General features: G+C 43.6%; 2 protein-coding genes across 7 annotated transcripts in view; one reads left to right on the top strand and one right to left on the bottom strand.

Annotated features, from left to right (window-relative positions):
* The first annotated feature begins 325 nt into the window (after positions 1 to 325).
* RAB39B (RAB39B, member RAS oncogene family) lies at positions 326 to 4,962 on the top strand. Its single transcript, XM_008933774.2, has 2 exons — positions 326 to 351; positions 1,383 to 4,962. Exons 1-2 carry the CDS (start codon positions 326 to 328, stop codon positions 1,807 to 1,809), a joined length of 453 nt encoding a protein of 150 aa, XP_008932022.1. The 3' UTR covers positions 1,810 to 4,962.
* Positions 4,963 to 6,226: 1,264 nt separating this feature from the next.
* LOC103766553 (prefoldin subunit 3) overlaps positions 6,227 to 22,695 on the bottom strand; it is a 40,466-nt gene continuing 23,997 nt past the window's right edge. Inside the window, exons 19-25 of one of the 6 annotated variants that reach the window (XM_029959139.1) lie at positions 22,071 to 22,127; positions 21,655 to 21,762; positions 11,847 to 11,971; positions 10,742 to 10,808; positions 10,184 to 10,282; positions 8,313 to 8,451; positions 6,227 to 7,421 (exon numbers count right to left, since the gene is read on the bottom strand). In XM_029959139.1, coding sequence (XP_029814999.1) covers positions 7,351 to 7,421; positions 8,313 to 8,451; positions 10,184 to 10,282; positions 10,742 to 10,808; positions 11,847 to 11,971; positions 21,655 to 21,762; positions 22,071 to 22,127 — 666 coding nt within the window. In that variant the 3' untranslated portion in view covers positions 6,227 to 7,350. Of the gene's footprint in view, positions 7,422 to 8,312; positions 8,452 to 10,183; positions 10,283 to 10,741; positions 10,809 to 11,846; positions 11,972 to 15,599; positions 15,673 to 16,659; positions 21,086 to 21,654; positions 21,763 to 22,070; positions 22,128 to 22,695 lie in introns of those variants that run through there. The other 5 variants (XM_018070674.2, XM_029959138.1, XM_029959137.1 and 2 more) reach the window with 5 other exon arrangements.

Genomic DNA, 22,695 nt, shown 5'->3' on the forward strand with positions numbered 1-22,695 from the left:
GACAGTGTGGGGGTGAATTCAAAGCACCAATATATGTTTGCAGCTGGCTAGATAGCAAAAGGCAGATCTAATTCCCTCAGTGCCAAATGTGCAGAGTGACTGTTGTCCCTCAGCCAGACAATTGGAGAGGACAAATTATCCAAGCGCAGCCAACTGTGGTTTTTCCCCTGCTCCTGGCTTACTTCAGTTTTGCCTGTGAATTTTCACCCATTACTGCATGTCTGTTGATAAAACAATTCTTGAAAACTCCAGTTCATCCTTTCTTGGGGCAACTTTGGCAGATACACACACTACAGGACCAAATAACCGGTAACAACACTCTTTCATGGCCAAAAAAGGATTCGTCGCAAGGTAAAAATGCAGCAGTGCTTACATTTTTCCAGCAAGGAAAATTCAGGCCCGAATGTGAATTTCTCCAGGGACTGAAATCAATCACTGCTTCTGGATTTAGATCAAATCCATGACTTTGCAGAAACACCACCATTTTTCAGCTTCTTGGTTTTCCCACGTGTAGTAGTTGTTGAACTGTAGCTCTGCTCAGGCTCGTGGCCTCAGCTTCATTCCCTCACCCTGTGCTTGCTGATTCCCTACTCCTGGCTGTGTTAGGCTGGCTCTGCTGGGAGGAGCTGAGGGAGATGGGCTCCATTTCTCAGCCCACAGTTCCAGGATCTTTCTGGTGACTGTTTAATGTTGTCAGTATTTGCCAGGAACATGACTGATGGTGGTGCAGATTTTCCTCAGAAGCTGTTGTATCATTTTGCTGTTTCTTGAGGGGTCAGACCAGCTGCTCCTGCCAGTGCCAGTAACAGTGTCCTGTCACTGCATTGTAGCTTTGACCAGTGGTGCAGTGTGAGAAAGCGTAGGGATGGGTGGATGTCCCTGTGCCAAGGCCCTGGGTGTATGGAGGGGAGCTACAACCCTGCCTTCCAAATCTCTGACCTCTTGCTTTTATGTATCTGTCAGACAGTGGGTGTTTGGTTTCAATTGAATCCTTTAATTTGTCACAGTGCTTCTAAACCAATGGGTTAGATGAGGTATTCAGAGAACTTAATGGCAGTGGACGGGACTCTTCAGCCCAACAACCAAGGCCATAGAGAGATCTGTGAGAGAAACTAGACCAAAAGTGGTGGGGATTTTGAACTGAGCTGTAATAAATCAGTGGGGCAGTTACCCAAGGGTGAAATCTTAGAGCCAAGATAAATTGTCTCTTTGAATGACAAGCTCTACAGAGCACAAGCTAAGAGTGCTAAGGCATTGTCTGAATGGCCTTCTCTGCCCGGTGTTCTGCAGGGTAGACAGGGTGGTGGTAATGCTGCTTTCTTGAAGGACAGATGTTCAGACAGCGGTAACTTAACGCTTTGTTGTGGCTCCTTCCTTTGCAGGTCCATCACCAGAGCCTACTACAGGAACTCGGTGGGAGGACTCCTCCTCTTTGACATTACAAACCGCAGGTCCTTCCAGAACGTCCACGAGTGGCTGGAGGAGACCAAGGTGCACGTCCAGCCCTACCAGATTGTCTTTGTTTTGGTGGGCCACAAGTGTGACCTTGACACACAGCGGCAAGTGACCCGGCACGAGGCGGAGAAACTGGCTGCTGCTTATGGTATGAAGTACATTGAGACCTCAGCTCGGGATGCCATTAACGTGGAGAAGGCCTTCACTGACCTGACTCGGGATATATACGAGCTGGTTAAAAGGGGGGACATTTCAATCCAGGAGGGATGGGAAGGGGTAAAGAGCGGGTTTGTCCCAAACGTAGTGCACTCTTCAGAAGAAGTGGTGAAGTCAGATAGGCGGTGCTTGTGCTGAGCTCCTCTAGTGAGGCGAGTGGTGATGAACTCTACTAACCAAACGTACTTTACTAAGCGAACTCGGTGTGACAGAGGGGAGAGCAACACTCCCGTTGGGAACAGCCTCCCACATTGTTTTGGACACCAGAACAGAGCCCGGAAAGAAATGTTCTGTTCCAAATAACCTTTCAGAACTGGGGGCTATAAACCTGAAGCAGAGTGAGTGAGGGTGCATGTAGATGTTGTAAGGAGACAGGAAGCAGAAATGAGGGGCTGCACAAGACAGGAGAGAGTATACAGAGAGCTGAATGGGCTGGCACATGGCAGGGTACTGTACATGTCCTCTTTTAAGTAAATCCATAGCTCCCTGTTGGGTGTTGAAGCCACAGGATGGATACTTTACTAGTATGACAAGTAGGCAGAAAGAGACAAGGCAAGAGGACATCTTTGTTTGTGTCAGCTGTTTATTACCACCAGGAAGGTGTAAAGGCAGATACCATTTCCTCACAAGGTCAGTTCCACAGGCAGAGTTTACTGACATGGTATGCACACATCTGAGTTTCCTTTCTTATGTTCTTGAACCTAGTTCGATAGCAAAGAATATTCTGTGGGATTTAAAAGAGGAAAACAGTAGTTATGTGATTGGTTATTAAAATTTAAATTATCCCCCTCCTCAATAGTGCTTTTCTTGCTGTGCTGAACCAGGAGTCTAAGTGGCAACTCCTGCTGCTGTAGTGATTATTCAATGCATTTTTTTACGCATTTACTGTCTAGGTGAGTACCTTGAAAGTACCCCAGGTTCAGGGCTTTCCAGTAGAATTAAGTGATCAAGAGCATAAAGAGAGAACCATGTCCTCAGGTCTTGAATCTTAAGGCCAGGGTGCTGCAGCCTGGGGTGGGACACACCAGTGTTTCTGTCTCACTAACAGCTCTGTACTGACCAGGTCACAGGGAGGAATGGAAAGGAGGGAGGAAAGAAACAAACCCAACAAAATAAAAAACTTGAAAAGCTTAACTCAGGTGCATCAGACATTCTAAAAGGTGAGATTTGCTTTTAAAGAAGTTAAATAGCATGGAAAGCGACAGCTTCCATCTGCACTTTCTGCTGTTGAGGTGTCTCTTTCTTGGCCTCTGGGGAAGAGAACTGGCACTGGGAAGGTGGAGCACACAGCAGGAGTGTCTGAGCAGGTGGAAAAGAAAGCCACAAACATGCTCAAGAGTAAAATTTGTTTTCCTCCATGTTTTAGTTTGACAAAAGAGGATCCATCTCAGGTTGGCCATCATGGCATGGCAGCCGTGTTACAAAGGCAGGATGAAGGCGGATGTTTTCTGGGAATGCCATTCACCACTTAGAAGCTTTGCTTCTGCCAAGTTTTAACTCAAGCTTTTGAAGTGCAGCAGGGTGACTGTGCTCCTGTAGCAAACTAGGGAAGTTCAGCCTATTTAGCAAACAAACAAAACTAGAGTGACTTTTTTACTCGTGTTTGCAAGCTTTATACACCAAACTGCAGTGGCCAAGAGGAGGGGATTAGGTAAAAACCACAGGAAGCATCTAGTGTTTGATTTTAGGCCTCTGAGTAGAGAAGAATAAAATACTTTTTCCAGCTTTTTAATTTACCCCATCTGTAGAAGTGTGGGTCTTGATTGCTGTTGAGTTCAGACTGTTTCTGCCTTTGAACCTGTTCTCACAGTTTGCAGCAGCACATGGGTGGGTCTGCACTGAGAAAAACACCTGTGGTTTCTGTATTGAAGCTGAAAAAACCCAAACCCAACCCAACAACCCAAACCCTGAACACTTTTATTTTCAGTGTTCTAGGAACAATTTCGGTTCCTGGGCTCTGCAGGGGAGCAGCAACACTGCACCTTCTGGGAGGGCAATAGGGAGCAAATGCAAGGAGGGGAGGGGGCAGCAGTGGCCTGGTGCTTTTCAGTGAGCTTGTCACTGCTTGTATAGGCTGTGAAAGTATCAAACACCTCGTTTGGTACCCACTGAATGCCAGGCACAGTCACTTGTGGTTGAGTTCCTTGAAGATTAAAAAAAAATAATAATAAAAAAAATCCCATTACAAAATCTGTTTGTAGGTGAGCAGAGCTGGAGAGGATGGATACAGGGAGCGCTGCAGGAGCTTGGCTGATGCCCGGGCAGAGTGTGGGGTTTGCTCAGACCAGGTCAGTCAGTTGCATTTTCACAAAGGAAAGGACAGACACCTACCAAAGGGTCATTTTCTTCATGGAAAACCCACCAAGCAGCCACTTTGGCTTTTCAGGAGCCAGCTGGTCATGAGGTGTGTTATGGGGATGCAGCAGCCCCAGGGGCAGAGCGGGTGTGTGACATGAGGGGCAGTAAGGAGCTGGGTAAGTCAGGACTTGGATCAAATGACATTTTAGCAATAGTAAAATTCTGTAATTCCCTGCGCGAGAACCTGGCCAGAGGGGAAAGATCACCTTTCATGAGACAGCCAATATTTTATTTAATGGGTTTTGGATGTTCCCCTTTACTGCTCCCAGGGAGAAATTCCAGAAAGCCTAAGCCAGTAAGTACATTCAGGCCTTCAGAGTAAATCTTCAATTTAAAAACAGAAGTGTCACAATTCTAAAGAGGAACAGTACAGAAGAAAATGTACACAGTCTTAACTACTTAGAGGTAATAAATTGTTATATTAAATGATAGAGAAATCATTATCTACATCTTTTTCTAATTCCTTGCATTTTCTAGACAGCTTATTAAAATATAGGAAGTGTAGATTCATCTGTACAAAATTTGGAATGTTTTTTCTAAGATGAAGAACTTATAGGATATGCTAAGAATTCTTTTCTAACAACTGGTTTTAATGCTTTGACTTAGAGGGACTTCGAGATATCAGAAGGTGACACCTTTCACAGGATAAAGGTCAGGAGCTCTTATACTCTAGGACAAAAAGAGAAAAAAAAAAAGAAAAAGCTAACTTTCTGTGGTCTCTGCCACATGTTAAAAACAATCTGCATGTTAGACTGAACTTGCTCAGAACCTCCAGAATAAAAGCGTACTATCCACTGTCCTCGCTTTGTTATGCACTGTAACGAAATGTGAAAATAACGCTGTATTTAGCTGTCTGTCTGTGACTGAAAACATGCTTGTATTTAGCAAAATGGTTACTACGTGATAATGTGAAATTCAAAACTTGTAAAGAAACTTTGGTGGTTCTTTTTTTTCCTTCCCCCCCTCCCTTCCATTCTCTCTGAGTGAGCTGCTGCTCCCTGTCCCGCTCTGTGCCTCCAACCCAGGCAGTGCCTCACGGCTGCTGTTCACTGTTCTCTGCAGGCCCCTGCTTTGCTCTGCAGAACCAGCCCTCTGCCTTGCTGAGAAAAGACAGCCCAACTGTTCTGAAACAATCCCCAGACACCCCCTGCTCCCTGCAGCTGCAGCAGAACCGGCCTTGGCCCCTCTAGGAGGCCTGGCCAGTAGCAGGCAGGAGTGGGGGCACAGCAGCTCCAGCTCCTGCCTGACCTGCTGCTCCTACACAGAGCAGCAAAGACTCAACAGCACAGGCCAGAGCAGACCTGGAAAAGGGTTGTCATAGGGAACCTTGGGCGGGCTCTCATCTGTGATGTTTGGGGGTTTTTCTTTTACTTCATATCAAACACACAAACCCCAAAACCTGAGTTATGATGGCCAGAGCCATCTCCCATCCCCCTGCAGCCAAGACACCTTTGAACACAGCAGTAATTTCAGCTCCAAGGCTGTCACCCAGTCCCCCCTTACAGGCAGCAGTAGGTCCCTGGCAGTGGCACAGCTGATTTTGCTCACTGCTGCTTTTGCTGTGCAAAAATGCTGAACTGGTCGTTTTGTTGTGCACAACAAAGGCAGGCAATTGCTGCCTTAGGACCAGCCCGAGGCAGGGAACTCGCTTCAGCCTGTTGGGATCTCATTAATCCAAACTGAAAATTGTTAGAGAAATCAGGACGTGTTTGCAGCTGCCTTTCCATCATTGCTGATGCTCAAAAAGAAAAAAAAAAAAAGGGAAAGCAGCAGCCTGACCAGCCCCTCATCCTGCCTGCCATAGCAGATGCCTGTTGGAGAATCCATTAGAACTCCACATTTCTCTGCTGCAGCCACAGATACAGAAACAAACAGCATTGCCTGGGGGAAGGTACAGAGAAGCCCAGCCCAGGTACTTACTGGTGACAGTGCTAAGGGTTTACCTGCTCTCTGCCCTTCTCTGCAGCTCTCTGACAGGAAGAGTGCTGGTAAATCACTTGCTTTCAGTTACCAATTCAGATGTGCTGACTCACAGTCCCCCTTTCATTCACGCCAGGATCCAGCAGCCACACTTTTCACGTCTGCTGCTTACACGGAATTTTTCACCTCCCCCCTGCCCCAATTAAGGGAGGGAAACATTATAAAAGATCACACATCAGATTTATGACTCACACAAAGAAAGATGCACAAAAACAGCTGTTTGCCACAACTGTTTAGTTTTACTATTTTAATATCATGAAATAAAAGTACAAAAAATTTACAGGTATATTGTTTCTTACATGAAGATCGAACAGTTAACATTTGCATTTATTTTGCAGTGAAACCTGTACTCTCAGTCACAGAATGTGAATATTAGCCACTGACATCACCACTGAGCATTTTGTTTTAGAAAGAAACTGCAGAGGTAAAAGGCAACAATCTTGCAAGGCTTCGGAAGGACCAAGAAAATACTCCAAGAGTAACACCAGAGGTCACGTTCCAGTCAGCCCCCCCCATCTAATACAGGCTTCCAGCTGGGAGGCCGAGAGTGCTCAGACATTTGAACTGGACATCTGGGCTAAGGGGTTGGAAATGGGGGCCCTCACAGGCTCTCAGTGTTGGGGTGTCCTTGTTCAACGTGTTTGCCAGAACAAGCAACGTGTGCACAGGTATGAGGAAGAAGGGGGTGAGAGCTCCTGCAGGCTTGACATGGTTTGTGCTGCTCACTCCATTTACCACTGCTGAGGACAAATCACAAACTGCTGTGTGTAAAGTGCTGAGGGCTCAGTAACAGGCAGTTAGCTAACCCATAATTACTACAAACGAGTTTATCCAAAGTGGATATCCAGGAATGCTTTGCAGACTGATGCTGCCCACCAACTGACTGAAACAAAATCCAAGACTCCACTCTATTTGTTCAGTTTCCCAGAACATTACAGCTGCACATCTTCCCAGCCCAAGTCAAAGTTAACTCCATCAGCTGTACACAGAGATGAAAACCCTGCAAAGCCTTAACCCACTAAAATGTCAGGCTCCATTTCACACATGCCCCTCAGCTTTTCAAACAGGCTTTCAGGTAGAAATTTATTTATGACAGACTGGTCTGATCAAAATACGATGTCCTTTGCTGGACTCTGTGGTGCTTTTTCAAATAATTCTTTTCATGAAGCATGCATGAAACCAAATTTTGAGTTTACAAATAAATAAAATGGTGCTCACCATTAGTTTTTATATATTTTACCATTTACTGAAATGCTGAAAGTAAATCAGTCCCGAATGAAGTTTGGGGGTGTTTAAATAAAAAATATTTGGAAATCGATACCACATTTAAAATTGGCAAAACTATGCTTTGTTTTTGGAAGGGTCCTGCTTGTTTCTTCTCTTTACGTCCCAGTTATAAACTCTGGCCATATCTGAGGGTGTGGAATTAAGGAAACAGCTAATGCAATCAGAAAAGAGGAAAAAAAAAAGATTTTTAAAAAAGGGGAAAAGTAGGTTATAGAGCTGGCCACTTATTTGTAATAGTCAGTATAGAAACCACTTAATGAAAGGGCTGACTTGGTGTGAAGCCTCAACGTGCAGGAACACTGGTAACTGTTGGTAACTGCAGCATTTATACCACTACTTAAAGAACCAATATCCAAATATTGCAGAGTTTAGTTTTACTTTGCATTTTTAGTTTTACTTACAGCTACTCTTTGCTGATTTCAGTCAACCTGCCCTTATCAGCTGCATTTGCCTACTTCAGGCATCCAAAACTCCTGCAGCACTAAGACAGCTTAAGTATCAACTTGGAAAAACAAGCAGTTGTGCCTTCATTTACTAGATCTAATGCTTCAGTTGATGGCTACACTCATTAAAAAAAGCTGAGCACAGCCTAAGCCAGCCCCAGACTTGCTACAGCTTGGAGGCAGCTGCACTGGGTGTGATGAGCAACAGCCCAAAGAACAACGTTCACAAGCTCCAGAGAGGAAGAGTCACTTCCTTTGAAATGGCCACTTGGACATCAATCCACAGCACCAATTCACAGTTCTAACTCACCCCAGAGTCAGTCTGGGTTGCAACCACTGCAGGAGGTTTCATGGGGACACAAACACAAGCTTTGCCTCCTCCAACACACTGACCCTCAGCTCAGCCCTGCAAACACAATGTTTCATTGCACTGCTAGAACAGGTTAAGTTCACAGGTGCTACAGAATTTTAAGGGCAGCCAGTCTAGGATAAAAACACATCAGGAAATTGGTTGTTACCTGGATGCTGGCTTTCACATACACCTCCTCCCCCACAAAGGAACAAAAAGGATACTGACTTCTGTAGTGGTGAACTGATCTCTGAGAAAATCCAGGTCTTCCTCTAGAAGATCGAGGTTTCTTGTGGCTGTTGACAAATTCTTCTCTAACAGAGCCTGAGCTTCATCAATATCATATTCAAGCATCACATTGGCCTAAAAAAGAAAGATTCATAAAAGCTCTTACTCTTGCATTTTAAGGACTAAGGCATGCCAAACTTATTTTAGGCTGGTTTTTTATAACTTATAACATTAACAACAGACTGTCCTGATAGGCCAAGACAACAAGGCTCAGGACAGGCAATGCCAGAATCCAAGGCCTCCACCCCTTCAGTGACTGAGTAATAAATTCCCCTAGTGTGACTTAAAGAAGTTCTCTTCCCATAACTAAGCAAGAAGGGATTTCTCTCTGTGTGGATCAGCCTTTCAGGTATGAGCATCTCACCCTCACCATATTTGAAAAGTGAGACACCTCGTGTTTCTCAGCAGCACCTTTCAGGTGCCACAGAACTCTAGAGACAGTTTTTGTGGGACTCAAGATTAACCTCAAGCTCTCTGTGTGGAATACTGACAAACAGCTCACTGGCACTGGAACAAGAGTTACTACAGGTATTTAAGGATAGAACACATATAGAAGTCCTGTCCGACACTGTGGTGGTGCTTTTTAATCCACAAATGGTTATTTCAGTAAGAAGCTACCACAGGAAGAGATAAAAGAGCAATGTCAGGTGAAGATGCACCACTGAAGCTTTGTCCCATTCAAGAACTGTGCCCTGAGCAGAGCTGTGTGCTGGGACTGACAGGATTCCAGGGAAGGCTATGCAGAGCTGCCAGAGCTGGATAAGCCTTTCTTGTCCAAAGTAAGTGGAAGGTAGAGCTGCCCCAGTAACAGTGACAGACACAGCCCAACACAGAGACTGTAAGCATCAGGGAGGAGAAAGGCAGAAGGCCAAGAACACCTATAGAGAGTAACTGCTTGAGACACTTCATTATTGCTTTTCAACGTGAACTGTCAATAGGATGAACTTTCTCTGATGTTATGAAATAAACCTGGGATGCTCCATGAAAGCCAGTGTTTGTGAATTCTGAAGACAGTCTCCTGAAAGGAGGTATCACAAAAATCTCTTTTTATGATAGAAGTGGGACAAGTTGGGAGCAACTGTCCAATTAGTCTGGATGCTTCATGTGTGTAAACAATGTTTCTGTGCTAACCAAGGGATTTGTTTGGCAGCCAACACTAGGATTTAGGAACATCTGTGATTTAAAAGTCTCAAAATAAGCATCAGCAGGTTATCTCCACATATCAGGAAGCCTCTAAATACAAAATACCCCAAAGTGATATTCCTTAAGACCTTAGAAATCTGGGGTGTGAGCACTGATCCCACCCGGCTTTAGCACAAATTCCACTCTAAATGCTGGCAGGTACCTGTGAGCAATGGAAATCCCACCTTTCCCTAAAAAGGTGCATGAAAAGGGAAAGCAAGATGCTAAATAGGAATACTACAGAGAAGATGGGAAGCTACTTGCCAAACTAAGTTATTTTGCTGGGCACATTCCCAGCCCAGGCAATGTGGGATGGTAATTTGAACCAAAAAGTGATGGAAGTGGTAAGGAAAACATAAACAAAGTTTTTGGAAAGAACAATGCAGCAAAATGGCAATTCTCTGAAGTCTTACTGTTCAGGCACTAAATAAAACAGAACATGAAACTTTTACTAACACATTGAAGTTGTCTTGTTAGATGTGCTCTGCTGCCAGGGCACGGCTCTGCCACGCACCCCTGAACAGAATGGTGCCCACAACCACGGGGAGACAGCAACCAAAACTTCCTTTTACAAGCTTTCTAAAAGTTATTTAAGCAGTTTCAGAGAAAGTTCCATTTTACTTACCCCCAACCACAAACAAACTTTATCTGTAGGAGGAACTGAAGCTTTGCAGTAGAGATTATCTGCCAATAAAAATCTGGTTTCCATTGGTTGTGTGGAATCCTTAAGACAAATGATAAAACTTACAGTTGCTATTTTCACTGGAAACTTATGTCAAAGATATAAAAGTTACAGTAAAGAGCACACTTATCTGCTTTTGCCATTGATACAGTATTAACTTGGGTGGAATGCTATATAACTGTAATTCAACATTAAAATTAGCTCCAAGAATAATGCATTTAAAAAAGATATATTTAAAAACAACATAGAAATCTTTATAAAGAATGGAGATGAAGTCAAAGCTTAGCTGCAATCTATACACTATTAAAAGTGAAGTCTCATTACAAACATTAACTTTTTTTGAACTAGCTTTCAAAAAGTACTACATACCTTTAAAAACAATTCTGTTATTTATTAAGGCATATTAAGTGTGCTCTCCAAAACATTTCTTGCAATGTGTTCTGTTAGGGTGGAAAGGTAGTTAGCTTTTCTCATACTCATTAGATATTCAAAATAGTTTACCTTTTTCTTCTGCATGTGTTTTAAAATTTCTAATGTCTGTTTAATTTCAGGAATCTGACTTTTTAGCCTGTGAATTAACAACAGTCATGATTTATTATTTTACAGAGACACAGAGTTTCCTAAACAAGTGATCAGTTTTATTATACAATCCAACCTCCCTTTTAAAACTTGAAAATCTTAACAGGCTTACAAATGCAGGTTTGAATGACATAGCATGGAAAGGCAGCTCAGCTCCAGCTTCACCTGCCTCCCACCACACTGAGGTTTGCTGGCTTCCAAAGCACAGCAACCCATTCACCTTTCAGACTGCAACAACACACAGTAACAGTAACAGACACCTGTTAACTAAAATGGCACATTTTTGCAGATTTGTAATCTCCTCGAAAGAGAGGGAAACCTCAGCAGAAGCAGAGACAGAAACTGCTGTAGGTAAAACAACACAAGTATGTTACTTCTGAGGCTCACAGACTATTCTGACAGGGAGCTGAGAGCCACAGCACTGAGCACTGTCCCAAGCAAAGCCCTCCAGAGCTGAGGGCATCCCCCTCCTGACAGCACCAGCAGAGGCACCGGATCCCACGGCCTTCCCAGCCACCCACGGGCTCCAACAGCAGTGACTGCCAGAGCTGGGCTCCAGGTGAGATCCTGGGGATATCTGTCCAGGAAAGGAGCTTCATCTAAAGAGAATATTACTTAAAGCTTTGATTTTAGCCTTTAAATTACAATTTGTTTCTCACCTAGCTTCAGATCAAGCCTGAAGCTACCGGAGGGAGAGGAGGTTACTTAACCAATAGTTACAGGCTTGGCACAGTAAACACTGGATAAAAACATATTCTCATTTACACCAGGCTGCCAAAACCAAGAGACACAACAGTCCTTTTTGGCCTTAGGGCTAAGGACCTATTCAGCAACACTTAATTCTTTTACATGTAATTTTCAGGAAGAGGGAAGAAAAAAGCTGGGCTTTCCCAAAAGTACTATAAATATTAGCTCTCCTATCATCAATTTTTTATTTCTTGGGATATTGCATAAAAACTAGATTTATTAAAAAAAAAAAACAGAACTGTGCTAAACATTTCCCAATTCTGCAAAAATTATGACTTACCTCCTTTTCTTTTGAGCAAGATTAAGTTCCAAAAATTTATACTTCTGATACTGCTCATCCAACTTCTTAAGAACTACATCTGCTGTCTCATTTCCAGGCTGTTTCATAAAAGAATCTACATCTTCCTTTAAGGGGAGAAAGAAACCCTCAGTGTTAGAAGACTTTTACAGAAATCCTAGACACAGACATGTTATCATCTTACTGCAGCTACATCTAGGGGGGTTTTATATAGACAACTTCTTTTCTGGAGTGGAGTACACAATCATTTAGTTTTCTTTCTTAGCCACCTTTACATTTCCCCCTACCCTCCTTTTTTGGTAGGGAACTAAGGATAATTTCATAACTGTATTTGCTGGTACCTGGTTAGTGGTGCTTTCAGTCCTGGCCAATGTCAAATGACACCTAACAGGGATGGGTATCCTGGGAGCACAGCTAAACCTGGGTTTCCTACCTGTAAGGCAGGATAATGCTTCTCCGTGGCTAATCAGATTACAAGCTATTTAGGATAAAACTGAAGAAGGAAAAGAATCAAGGCCTGATCAAGAATGTTGTGACAGAGAAAGACACAAAGAGGAGAAACTGGGGTATCTGCTCAGGCAGGTGCTGTGACAGTGAACAGCTTGGCTCCAGAAGCTCCCTCTATAGACAGCAGGAAGCCATGGAACAACTCCAGCCAGTCCTACCATCAGCTGGAAAAGCTGCCAGAGAAGACAGGCCTGAGCCTGCCAAGGATGCTGACCTTGGCATGCAGCTCCTTCAGGCTCCCAGGAAGTAGTTCATGTGCCTGGGACAATGTTCCCAGCCTCTGGAAGGTGCATCAGGCCAGAGTGTTTCTGGCCTGCCAACATTCACCCATGTACATTTCAAGATGACCCCACTCACCCACTGCAGTAACTCTGCCCTTATTTGTCTACAGAGCTCAGTAAAACCCCATGGAAGTCCTACCACAGGCCTGTTCAGCTTCTCCTTTTGAACTCATTGTCTCCATTCCAGAAGTTTCACATCAGAAAAAGACTGAAATACCTTACCAAAGCAATACCAGATATGGAGCTGCTTCCCCTCACTAAGACTCCTAAAGTTGGAGTTGGAGTCACTGTTGGCTAAAGAAACTCACTGTGAAATTACTGAGTCTGGTAGAAGTCCTCACCTTCCTTATCATTAAGGAAATCTGCAGCAGAAACACAAACTCCATCACAGACTGCAGCAGACAGCATGGCCCAGGTGGCAGATCTGACCTTGAGAGACCACACCCGTGACTGCCCAAGGAATGCCTCGAGCTACCCCCCCCAACAGCCCAGGAAGCATTCCTGCTCCTGATAAAGCTTGGAGAAAACTTCCAACAAAGAAAGCAAGGGTCACAGAAGTGAGGCCTGAGGATGTGAAATGAAACTCCTTCTCATGGAAGTGACTCTGCTGGTTTGAATCACCCAAGGCAGAAAGCAAAGGCAGGTGGGCTCAGCCCCCTGCCTGGCACCCCCCTCTGCCCCAGCTCAGTCCATGTGCACAGACAGAACCCACATCCCCATGAACAAAGATGCTGGGAAGTGGATCCAGGCCCCCTGCAGACTGGTGATCTCCTCCCACTGCATAATGCCCCATCCAAGGTGGACTCAGATCTACCCCCCAGGTTTTCCAGCTGGGGCTTCCAAGGCTTTGGACCCACCTCCCCCCTGCAAGGCTGAGCCTGGACAGGACAGCTCTGAGGCACAGCTGGGTGTCAATGCCATCAGGCTCCCTGCTTTGTCATGTATCCTGCAGCACCTCAACTGCAGAATCACCTTACAGGTTCTGCAAGGACCTGCCAAAACTCATCTCCATCTTTTTAGGAAGAAAATTCACTGGCAAAACACCATGTTTTGTACTGTAGCTATAACACAATCTTTGCAAATGTCAAGCCAAGGCACAGGAATGCTTTGTGAAAGCCTTGAAGTGCAGCAGGAAGCACATTCCCACTCATGCCTATGGTTATCTTCTGAGGGATGACCCAAATAGAGCACTGCAGGCACTGCCTCTGCAGAGCTGTCAGCACCTGTGGGCATGTGCAGGGAACAGACAAGAGACACGTGTTTGCAGATTTGCATCCTCACCCCTGCTGAAGAAGGCAGAACAAAGGAGGCTTTTTGTTTGGAAACATCTGGGCTACAGCTCAAACCCACCAGAGCTGGAAATTCTATCTGGAGTGTTTCTTAAGACTCCAGTAAAACACTGAGTCAGGGCTTAACGTCACTTGAAACCTGGAGAGGCACAAGAATTCACAGATCAATGGCTCAGACAAGACATCAGCCATAAACTGTTTGAAGAGCCTCTACGGAACCAAGACACTCACAGAAAACACCTCTGAAGACAAGATGCACAGTCAGGCTGCCCATGCAGCGTGTGCTGGGGGAAATGTCAAGCAAATGATCAGAAAGTTTTTATCATCATGACAGGATATAATGTTTTTGAAAAGAAACCTCTGTTCTGAAGAAAAAGAAAAGGAAACAACACGGAACCAAACACAGCAGCTCCAACAACAGCCACCAGCACAGAATGAGGGATGGGACACATGCCCTCAAAGTGTTTGGTTAACTCCTGTTTCCTGCCAGGGTGGCACCTCCACTGCAGAGCCAGCACAGAGCACATGTTCTCCTCTGTCATGATCAGTGAGGTCTCACAGGGCAGCTGAAGACACAGCCCTTCCACTTGTGTCTGTCGGTCCCACAAGGGCTGTAAGGAAGTTTGCTGCAAGCAGTAATTGTTTTACAGCCCAGTAGGATTTGCCAGAGCTCAATGACTGCTGAAAAACCTTAAAGGAAAGGGAGAACCTGGATGCACTGAAACCAAGTGTCCTGTACCCTGTGTCTGGTGAGGCCCCGTGCCTGGGAAGGAAAAGCATTACACCTGGAAAACCAAAATGCAGGTCAAACCCACGTATTTCTATAAAAGCAGTCGGATCTGATCAGTCCAAACAGCTCTGGCAAAGATATAAGAGATCTGAGAACTGCAGATTTTCAAAGTCCAAGAACATCTCAGTAACAAAGCAGCACAATGAACAGACCTCAACACTTCTAGGGCACCAGGGCAGCCAGGGACGGCCACCCTGATCAATACTTATTGATCAGATGAGATAAAGAAGCAATCAGGATGGTGCACCAAGAGCCTACTCGCAGCAGAACACAAACAGCAGACAATTGTGAGATTGTATCACTGCATAAGCCAATGATTCCTCTGATTCCTCCTTTTCAGCCAGTCAAGAGATCAAATGCTTGGTACATCAGTTTTTAGAGTTGGATAAACAAGTTCTGCCTGTTTCCCGAAAGATACACATTTGTTAGTTTTCAAGAAGGACACATGGTCCCTTCTGAAGGATGGATCTGCTCAGCAGTCACACCTGGGACTCTGGGAGGCAGATGCGGGGAAGGTGCCTGGAGCACGCACTGCCCGAGGTGGCACAGGGGGGGCCCGGCGTGCCCGGTGAGGAGGGACCGGGGCATAGTGACAGGGCGGCCCCTCACCGCCCTGAGCCGGGCCGTGCAAACACACGGTAACACCTAACGCGGGGGTCGAGTTTCCTGTAAAGTGCATTAATGCTTAACACCACCAGGCCGGGAGCAAACAGGAAAATGCCCAGGGCTGAGGCCATGAGGGGGCACCGCCCGCCCGCCAGGCCGCGACCCTGCCCGAGGGTGCCGCCTCACGGGCCGGCTGGCCGGCTGTGGTGCTCAGCCCCCGCCCCCGGCCGCCCCGGCTGCCCGTGTGCCCGTCCCCGCTCACCACGAAGGCCGCCTCGGGGATGCCGAGCGGCCGCGCCGCCCGCCCTGCGCCGCCGCCTCGCCGCCTCCGGCGCCGCCATCTTGGGGAACCGACGCTGCGCGCGCGCCCCGCGCCGGCACGCGACGGATCAAACGTCATCACGTCGGCGCCGCACGCGCCGCCGCCCATTGGATGCCGGTCTTGGAGGGGCGCGCGGCGTCAGCGCGCGGGGTGGGCGGGGCCGCGCTCCCCAAAGGTCGGCGCCCATTGGCCAGCTGGGATAGGGGGCGGGGCCGGGGAAGGCGCGGAGAGGGAGCAGGAGGATGAGAGGATGGATCTGGATGAGGGTCTTGCAGTTCAGTGGATTCCGGGCCTTCAGCACTGACACAGAGCTGTCACACAACAGGAATGAACTATTAACGAGCCCAAGCTCCCAACTGAAACCTCTGCAACCTCCAGAAACAAAAATATAACTATTAAAAATACCGGTCTTTAAGGCTGCTGCTTTTTGGTATTGAGACTTCTTACAGGGTAACACACAGAGCTATGAAAACAACCTTTACACTTCCTCTGCTGTCGTGACTTTCAGGGTATGAAATGGTGAGAAAGCCAAACATTTAACTTGGTGGTGGTCAAGGCACCCCAGGGGAGACCCTGAGGTCACCCTGTGCAGGTCCTACTCTTTAGGTGCCTACACTTTCCACTAGTTCCAGGCCCCATCCAACCTGGCCTGGAACACTTCCAGGGATGGGGCATCCACAGCTTCTCTGGGCAACCTGTGCCAAGGCCTCACCATCCTCACATGGAAGAGTTTCTTCCCAATATCTAATCTAACCCTGCTCTCTGTCAGTTTAAAGCCATTCTGCTGTGTCCCATTATTCCAGGACCCTGGCCCAAGTCCCTCTCCAGCTCTCTTGGAGCCCCTGTGGGCAATGGAAGTGGCTCTAAGTTCTCCCTGGAGCCTTCTCTTCTATGTAAATGCAGAGGCATAACGAGGCACTCAAACACCCTAATTCAGCCATTATCAGCATTATAGCCTTAAGCCCTCGAACATATGGAAAAATAATCACATACACACATCTTGCATGTGCCAAAGTTTATTTTTTTCCAAAACTTGTTTCATCAAATAATTGGATATGAGCAGTTTTTAAAAAACAAACAATTTGCGTATTAACAAATTGTGAAGTTCCACAATTAAAATATCAACACAGCCAGTCTTGTGCTTAGGCTTCGTTTTAAAAAAATTATTCATAGAACATAAACCCTCAAAATTTTTTTCCAGTTTGTGGCTAGTATATTCCACACATTCTGTATTCTTATAAAACGAAGGAACTCACATAAAGGAACAGCTGTACAAGAATACATCTGAAAAAAAGCAACCTAAATTATCGCTCCTTTTAAATAAATATCCAATAAAAGGCACAAACCTGTCATGGGGGAAAACATAACATACAAAACAAGACCTATCAAATAAATAAAGTGTGGGTTGGGGTGAGGGAAATCTGTTCCAGCACCGATTGTGTCATTGCTCCAAGATGAAATTCCAGCCAAACATTTGGTAAAGGATTAAACTTAACTACAAGGATACACATTTGAGATATACTGAAAGTTTTGACGTTACAATTCCTGTTGTAACTGTACCAGTTACTACAATCTCCTTAACTAAATGAGCATGAGAATTTGTATAAGGTAGTGATGCAGCGATGTACAGATCAATGACAAGTCAGATACATCTTCAGAGTCATAGCAACAGGTTTTCTCTATTCCTACCTATCAGTAATGTATAAATGATAACATGTACAGTTTCCATTGCTCAAAAATATAATCTTTTAAATGGAAATAGATGACTGATACACAGTGCCTTTAGATGCTGTCCTTACAATACAAACTACCCAAAACAAAAAGTTTTCCTTTTTATGTACAAATTAAGCACCGATCCACAGTGCATTACTATTCTAATTGTAACCCCCCCCCTCCCTGCCACACATCAAAAAACCCAGCTGGGAATACACCCTGTATTCAATCTGGCAGTCAGAAGTTTTGTTGTTGTTACTTTTGTATGTGTGATTTTTGCTGTTTGTTGTTGTCGTTGGTTTTTCTAAACCGAAAGTCCATTTGTTATTTTTACCTACAAATATTCCACCACTGGGCACAGAACTGAGATTTCTCTAGTACACATGTCCAAAATTATTATTTTTCATAAAAAAAAAATCAGTAACTTCTTGGAGGCAAAGTCAAACTATATCTAGAGAACAATAGAAAACCCCAGTTATTTAAAAGGAGATACACGTTCAAGTCCAACAGGCCTCACACAATCCACCTTTCCCAATTGCCCCAGAAGTTACCCTATGTTGTATCCCATGATGGACAGCCTGCCTGTAGCAGCACCAACTCCCACCAGTGTGGCTCAAATGACCCACTACAGCACAATAATGCAAAGCCCCCGGAGTACTTTGAGTCTTCCTCCTTGTTCAGGCAGACACGGAGAGACATCTTAGTTACCTGCTTTCTGAAGTGTTCACAATGTGATTCTGACCAAACAAACTGGAAGAAAAGTCACATTTCTATACATCTCTCTTCATTGTTTTACTCATCATAACTTCTATTTGCAGCTCCTTGGCCTGTTACAGTCACCCTTCAAGAACAACCTTGGTCTTCAAAGTGTTGGGTGTTTTTTTCTGAACCATAAAAGCCTTGACAGCATCCCAAGTCCTTGGTTTTTCACTTCTTATGTATGAATTATGTTATTGAAACACACACTCTGCCATTTTATGCATTCCAATACGTGCCCGAGGAAGAGGTTGGCAAAACCCAGTCCTGTGCACTGGTGTGCAGAGAGAAGCAACCTTTGCTTCACAGGGATCAAAGTGAATGCTGTGTTTCAAAGTATCAAACATTGTGAAGGAGACTAAAAAGAAGGTAGGTTATAAAGTTTTCAGAATGTACTTTGTGGCTGTTTCTCCTTTTTTAATACTAAATAAACTGGTATCAGACAGCTTTGCTACAAGAAAGCTAACCAAAGAACCATTAAAAAGATCCAGAGCAAATCAGAAGTAGTGCAAACTATTACCTAGTACTAAATCCATTTCTGAGCCAAGTACATTCCAGATATTCAGAATGCTCTGCAATAAAGTTATAACAAATATATACTGCTTGCCAGGCATTTATTTGTATATTTTATTAAAATAATTAATTATTACTTATACAACTCAGTATGAGAAGGAGACCTAACAGCTTACAGTGCATGGAACTGCCTGCTTGTAGCGCTCTCACCTCTGTCACTAATGCCCAGACATTTATAACTACAGGTACTGGTCTAATCTGAACACAAGACTTTGCATTGCTGAATAAATCAATGGAATTCAACTACTTCTTAAATGAACAGTCCCCTCAACACAATGACTTACTCTAAATGGCATCTATTCCCTCGTCATGTGGAGGGCAACTATAGGCACTGAAGAACTCATTGGCTTAAAATGGTACAGTTGTTCAACCCAGCAAAGGTGGTTTAAAGCTTGAAGCCCTTTGTAATTCAAACTTGAACATTAAATTGCCATAAACTGGTCCAAATTCTTTTAAAATCAAGGAACTCTGAGTTTTAAATTTCTGCAAGGTTACATTTCCCAAGAAATCAGCAGTTACAGATTCCAAGGGTCGGGGAGTGGAGTTTTATTTTGCTTCTTTTATGTTACTTCATTTGGCAAAAATATTTCCATAGGGTTAAGAGATACTGCTTTTGCACTCTTTGGACAGAATTAAGCATTGGGAAAAAGAGAAGGCATGTTCCCACTTTGAGGAATATGCTGTAATTTAGAAGTTCTCTACCAGAGAGTTTGACAAGATTCTCAGGCCTACCTGCATTTGTGGTCAGAGTCAGAGGCATTTCTGCAATTACAGACTCTCCAAAAGATAAAAGACTTACTACTCTGGAGGTCTATTTACTGTAACAACAGAAAACTACTCATTTTTTGAAAACTCAGCTTTAATATTAATCATTAGAAGTAATTTTATGGGAGAGCTTTTCATTGTGTTCTGCCATGAAACTTCTGGAGGAAAGGTTGTTCCCAGTTCCATCTACTTATTATAACTACTGGGTTTTTTTTAATGCTATCGCTTTTTATCAGACAGTGAAAAATACAAGATAAGGCATTTTCATAGCCAATTTCAGTTCTGGAGGAAGATTCTTAAATACAAAAGATGTGCCAGAAGTCTGTACACATCTGACCCATTGTGAACAGCAATACCTCATAAATTAGTTGATTTAAAAGATTTTCCTCTCAAAAAGAGTCTGGATTTCTTAACGTAGCATTTGAACCTTGAAATTACTACAGAAGAAAAAGATTACTGCAGCATCAAAGAAACGATTATCTAAAAGTTTGCACATATTTACACATTTAAAAATAATTACTTTTATATGGTTTACAACTAGGTTCTTATTTCAAAAAAGCAGCACAAGCTATTTTCTACAGTCGGGTAATTTCCATATAGTTGCCAGTTCACAAGTGTCAGCATGACTGCAAGGTTTGAGTCTTTTAACCTAATGGACTTTAAAAAGAAGAACTGGATCTCTTGTCTCGACTGCAGTTGGCAACAGGATTTTGAGATTGCTCCCGTGTGCTGAGGCTGGGGACACCTACAGGCACTGGCTCCCAAAGCTACTCTTCCTTGAAGGATTAAAGATGCCACCTGCAGAGAAGGTACCTGGTGGAAGTGCAGCTCCTGTCACCTGTTGCAGGCTGCACGTGCTGTTCTGTCACACACTTGTCCCCTCCTCCATCACAGACTTGCAGCCCACATCAGAGCCCGGCTCTTTTAACTCCCCCTGTAACACTGATATACCAATGGAGCAATTTGTTATTTTTACTATATATATATATATATGTAATAAGTATGTGTCTTGTTGATTCACAGCATTTCAAACTCACATTATAAAGTTTGCAAATTACTATAAGCTATTCTAATGTGAAAAAGCTGTCTGATCTCACACAACATTGGCCTTATGATAATGCAAGCATTGCTCTGTCGGAGTATTTATTAGAGCACATAAAAATTTTATTGCTCAACTTGATTTGTGTTGTGTCTTGGTTACAACAGCCACAGAATTTATGGAGAAAATAAATAGCTTTGACATCCTCAGTCAATTCCCAAGGTCATCCACTGATGATTAAGGTTGTAGAGCAATCATGTAACCTTCTCTTCGGCTTTGAAGATGATAATCCAGCTTGCACCTTCTGAGTCAATCTCAAAAATACAGTTTTCTGTTGAGCAGTTTAAAAAAAAAATAATAAAAACCAGGGAACAAACATGACTTCACACTGCAGTGACTGTTATAAACAAGAATCTCTAAAGCATTGCAATTCAAAATAATATTGTATTATACAGGGAAAAAACAGTTGCCCTGTTCAGGAATACATCATGGAAAGATTGAAATTCAGTCTTTTCATTTTTTTACCAGTATTTGGTTGTTCTCACATCTTGTTGCTTTGGTGGCTCTACATAAACTGTATCTGTGAAGCAGAGATAACATATTAATGCCACTTAAATAACACAGGGTTTCTCTGTTTCAGAATTATGAATCTATTTGACTGCCTCGTTACTTACAAGTTAAGTCTGTAGGCTTTGGCACTTTAAAACACCCCCAAGAGACATTAAGACTAACATATTTGGATGACAGGAGTACACAGTTTCTCCAGCTTCAATGACCTCTGTCCAAGCCTTTTTCACTCCCCCATCCCTTGATCCTTCAGGAAGCTTTCAACACTGCTCTAGTCAGTATGACTAAACCAAGTATCCAGCTACTGTCACAGGAAGTCTGAAACCTACATATCTTCACCACTCCCAATTTCTTAATACTGACACAGTGAGAGATATACCACTAAATTTCTCATTTTTAATTTCTTCCTTGCTTCCTGCAATTATATGATGTCATATCTGAATTTGTCTCCTGACCATCAAAAGCTGCTGAGGAACCCCTCACTTTCACAGAATTACCCCAGCAGCTCTTCATGAAGCATTTGGTTGCTTTTACCAAGACTAAAGTTTCAAAGTCATCACAAGGTTAAAGAACACCATTCACCTGAGTTTCAGAAACAGGTGCAAAAGGATTTGTTGGCCTTAGACCAGGCTGTGTATACATCATTGACTGGGGTGCCATCAAAGGAGCAGCTCCAACCTGAGGAGGTACCTGTTAGAAAAACAAACCCCCCACAACACAAGTATATAAAATTCAAACTAATTCCACAAGATACTTCTTTTTTTTTGCATTTAATTATAGTAGAAAATAAGCATATAGACACACACACACACAGTAAAGTCAAAGCTTTTAAAAAACCTGCTATATAAAATTTAGAGTAATCTCTTTCAATGCAAGGTTTCAAACAGTATTGTCAATATAATGAAGTTACAGAATGGTTTGTACATAATAATGCATGCCATGGAACTCACTAGAGAAGAAAACAGTTTTCAGGAATATAAAACAATCACATTTCTTACCATTCCATATACAGGCACTTGAGGTGTGGTCAATGGGTATGTGATAGGAGCAGGTACCTTCAATCAAGAAAATGTTGATATATTTTAGAGAAGCTCATGCATACTAGCACTATATATAAAACTTTGAAAAAGACATTTTTCAGTACTTGAAATAACCAACATATTTACAAGAAATCGACTTACATATCCAGGATAGTGTACTCCATTCTGGCACAGCAAAAGGATAAGACAGAAAATTATTTAATAGGTATTCAAACTGAAAATTCTAACCAAGGGATGGATTCAAGTCCAGTACCATAACAGTCTGTAGCTATGCTCAACTCACGTATTAAAACAATCAAAGTGGGAGGAAAAAAAGTGCAAGAGCAGTAACATCAGCAACTATGCTTAGAAAGCTATCACTAATATGACTTACAGAAAAATTAGAAGTTTTACTACACCTAGCCAGATGTGAGTATATTCCTTGCACAAGCACGTGTGTGAGAAGGTTTTAGAGGACACAGCATGAAACATTCCTTCTTCCTCCCACTATGTGTGAGAAGGGCATAGTAAAAACACAAGGAAGGCAGTGACCATTTCACTTAAAAAGCAAATAGCAACAGATGTTTAGTCATGTGAATGTTGC

This window comes from Manacus vitellinus, unplaced genomic scaffold, assembly GCF_001715985.3.
Source record: "Manacus vitellinus isolate BGI_N305 unplaced genomic scaffold, ASM171598v3 scaffold_19_pilon, whole genome shotgun sequence".
Taxonomy (NCBI): Eukaryota; Metazoa; Chordata; class Aves; order Passeriformes; family Pipridae; genus Manacus; species Manacus vitellinus.

Excerpts from the sequence above, each read along its gene's own strand:
- RAB39B (XM_008933774.2), top strand. The coding sequence starts at position 326 with ATGGCCAAAAAAGGATTCGTCGCAAG. Across the intron at positions 352-1,382 it reads AAAAAAGGATTCGTCGCAAG|GTCCATCACCAGAGCCTACT; the intron begins GTAAAAATGCAG and ends CTTCCTTTGCAG.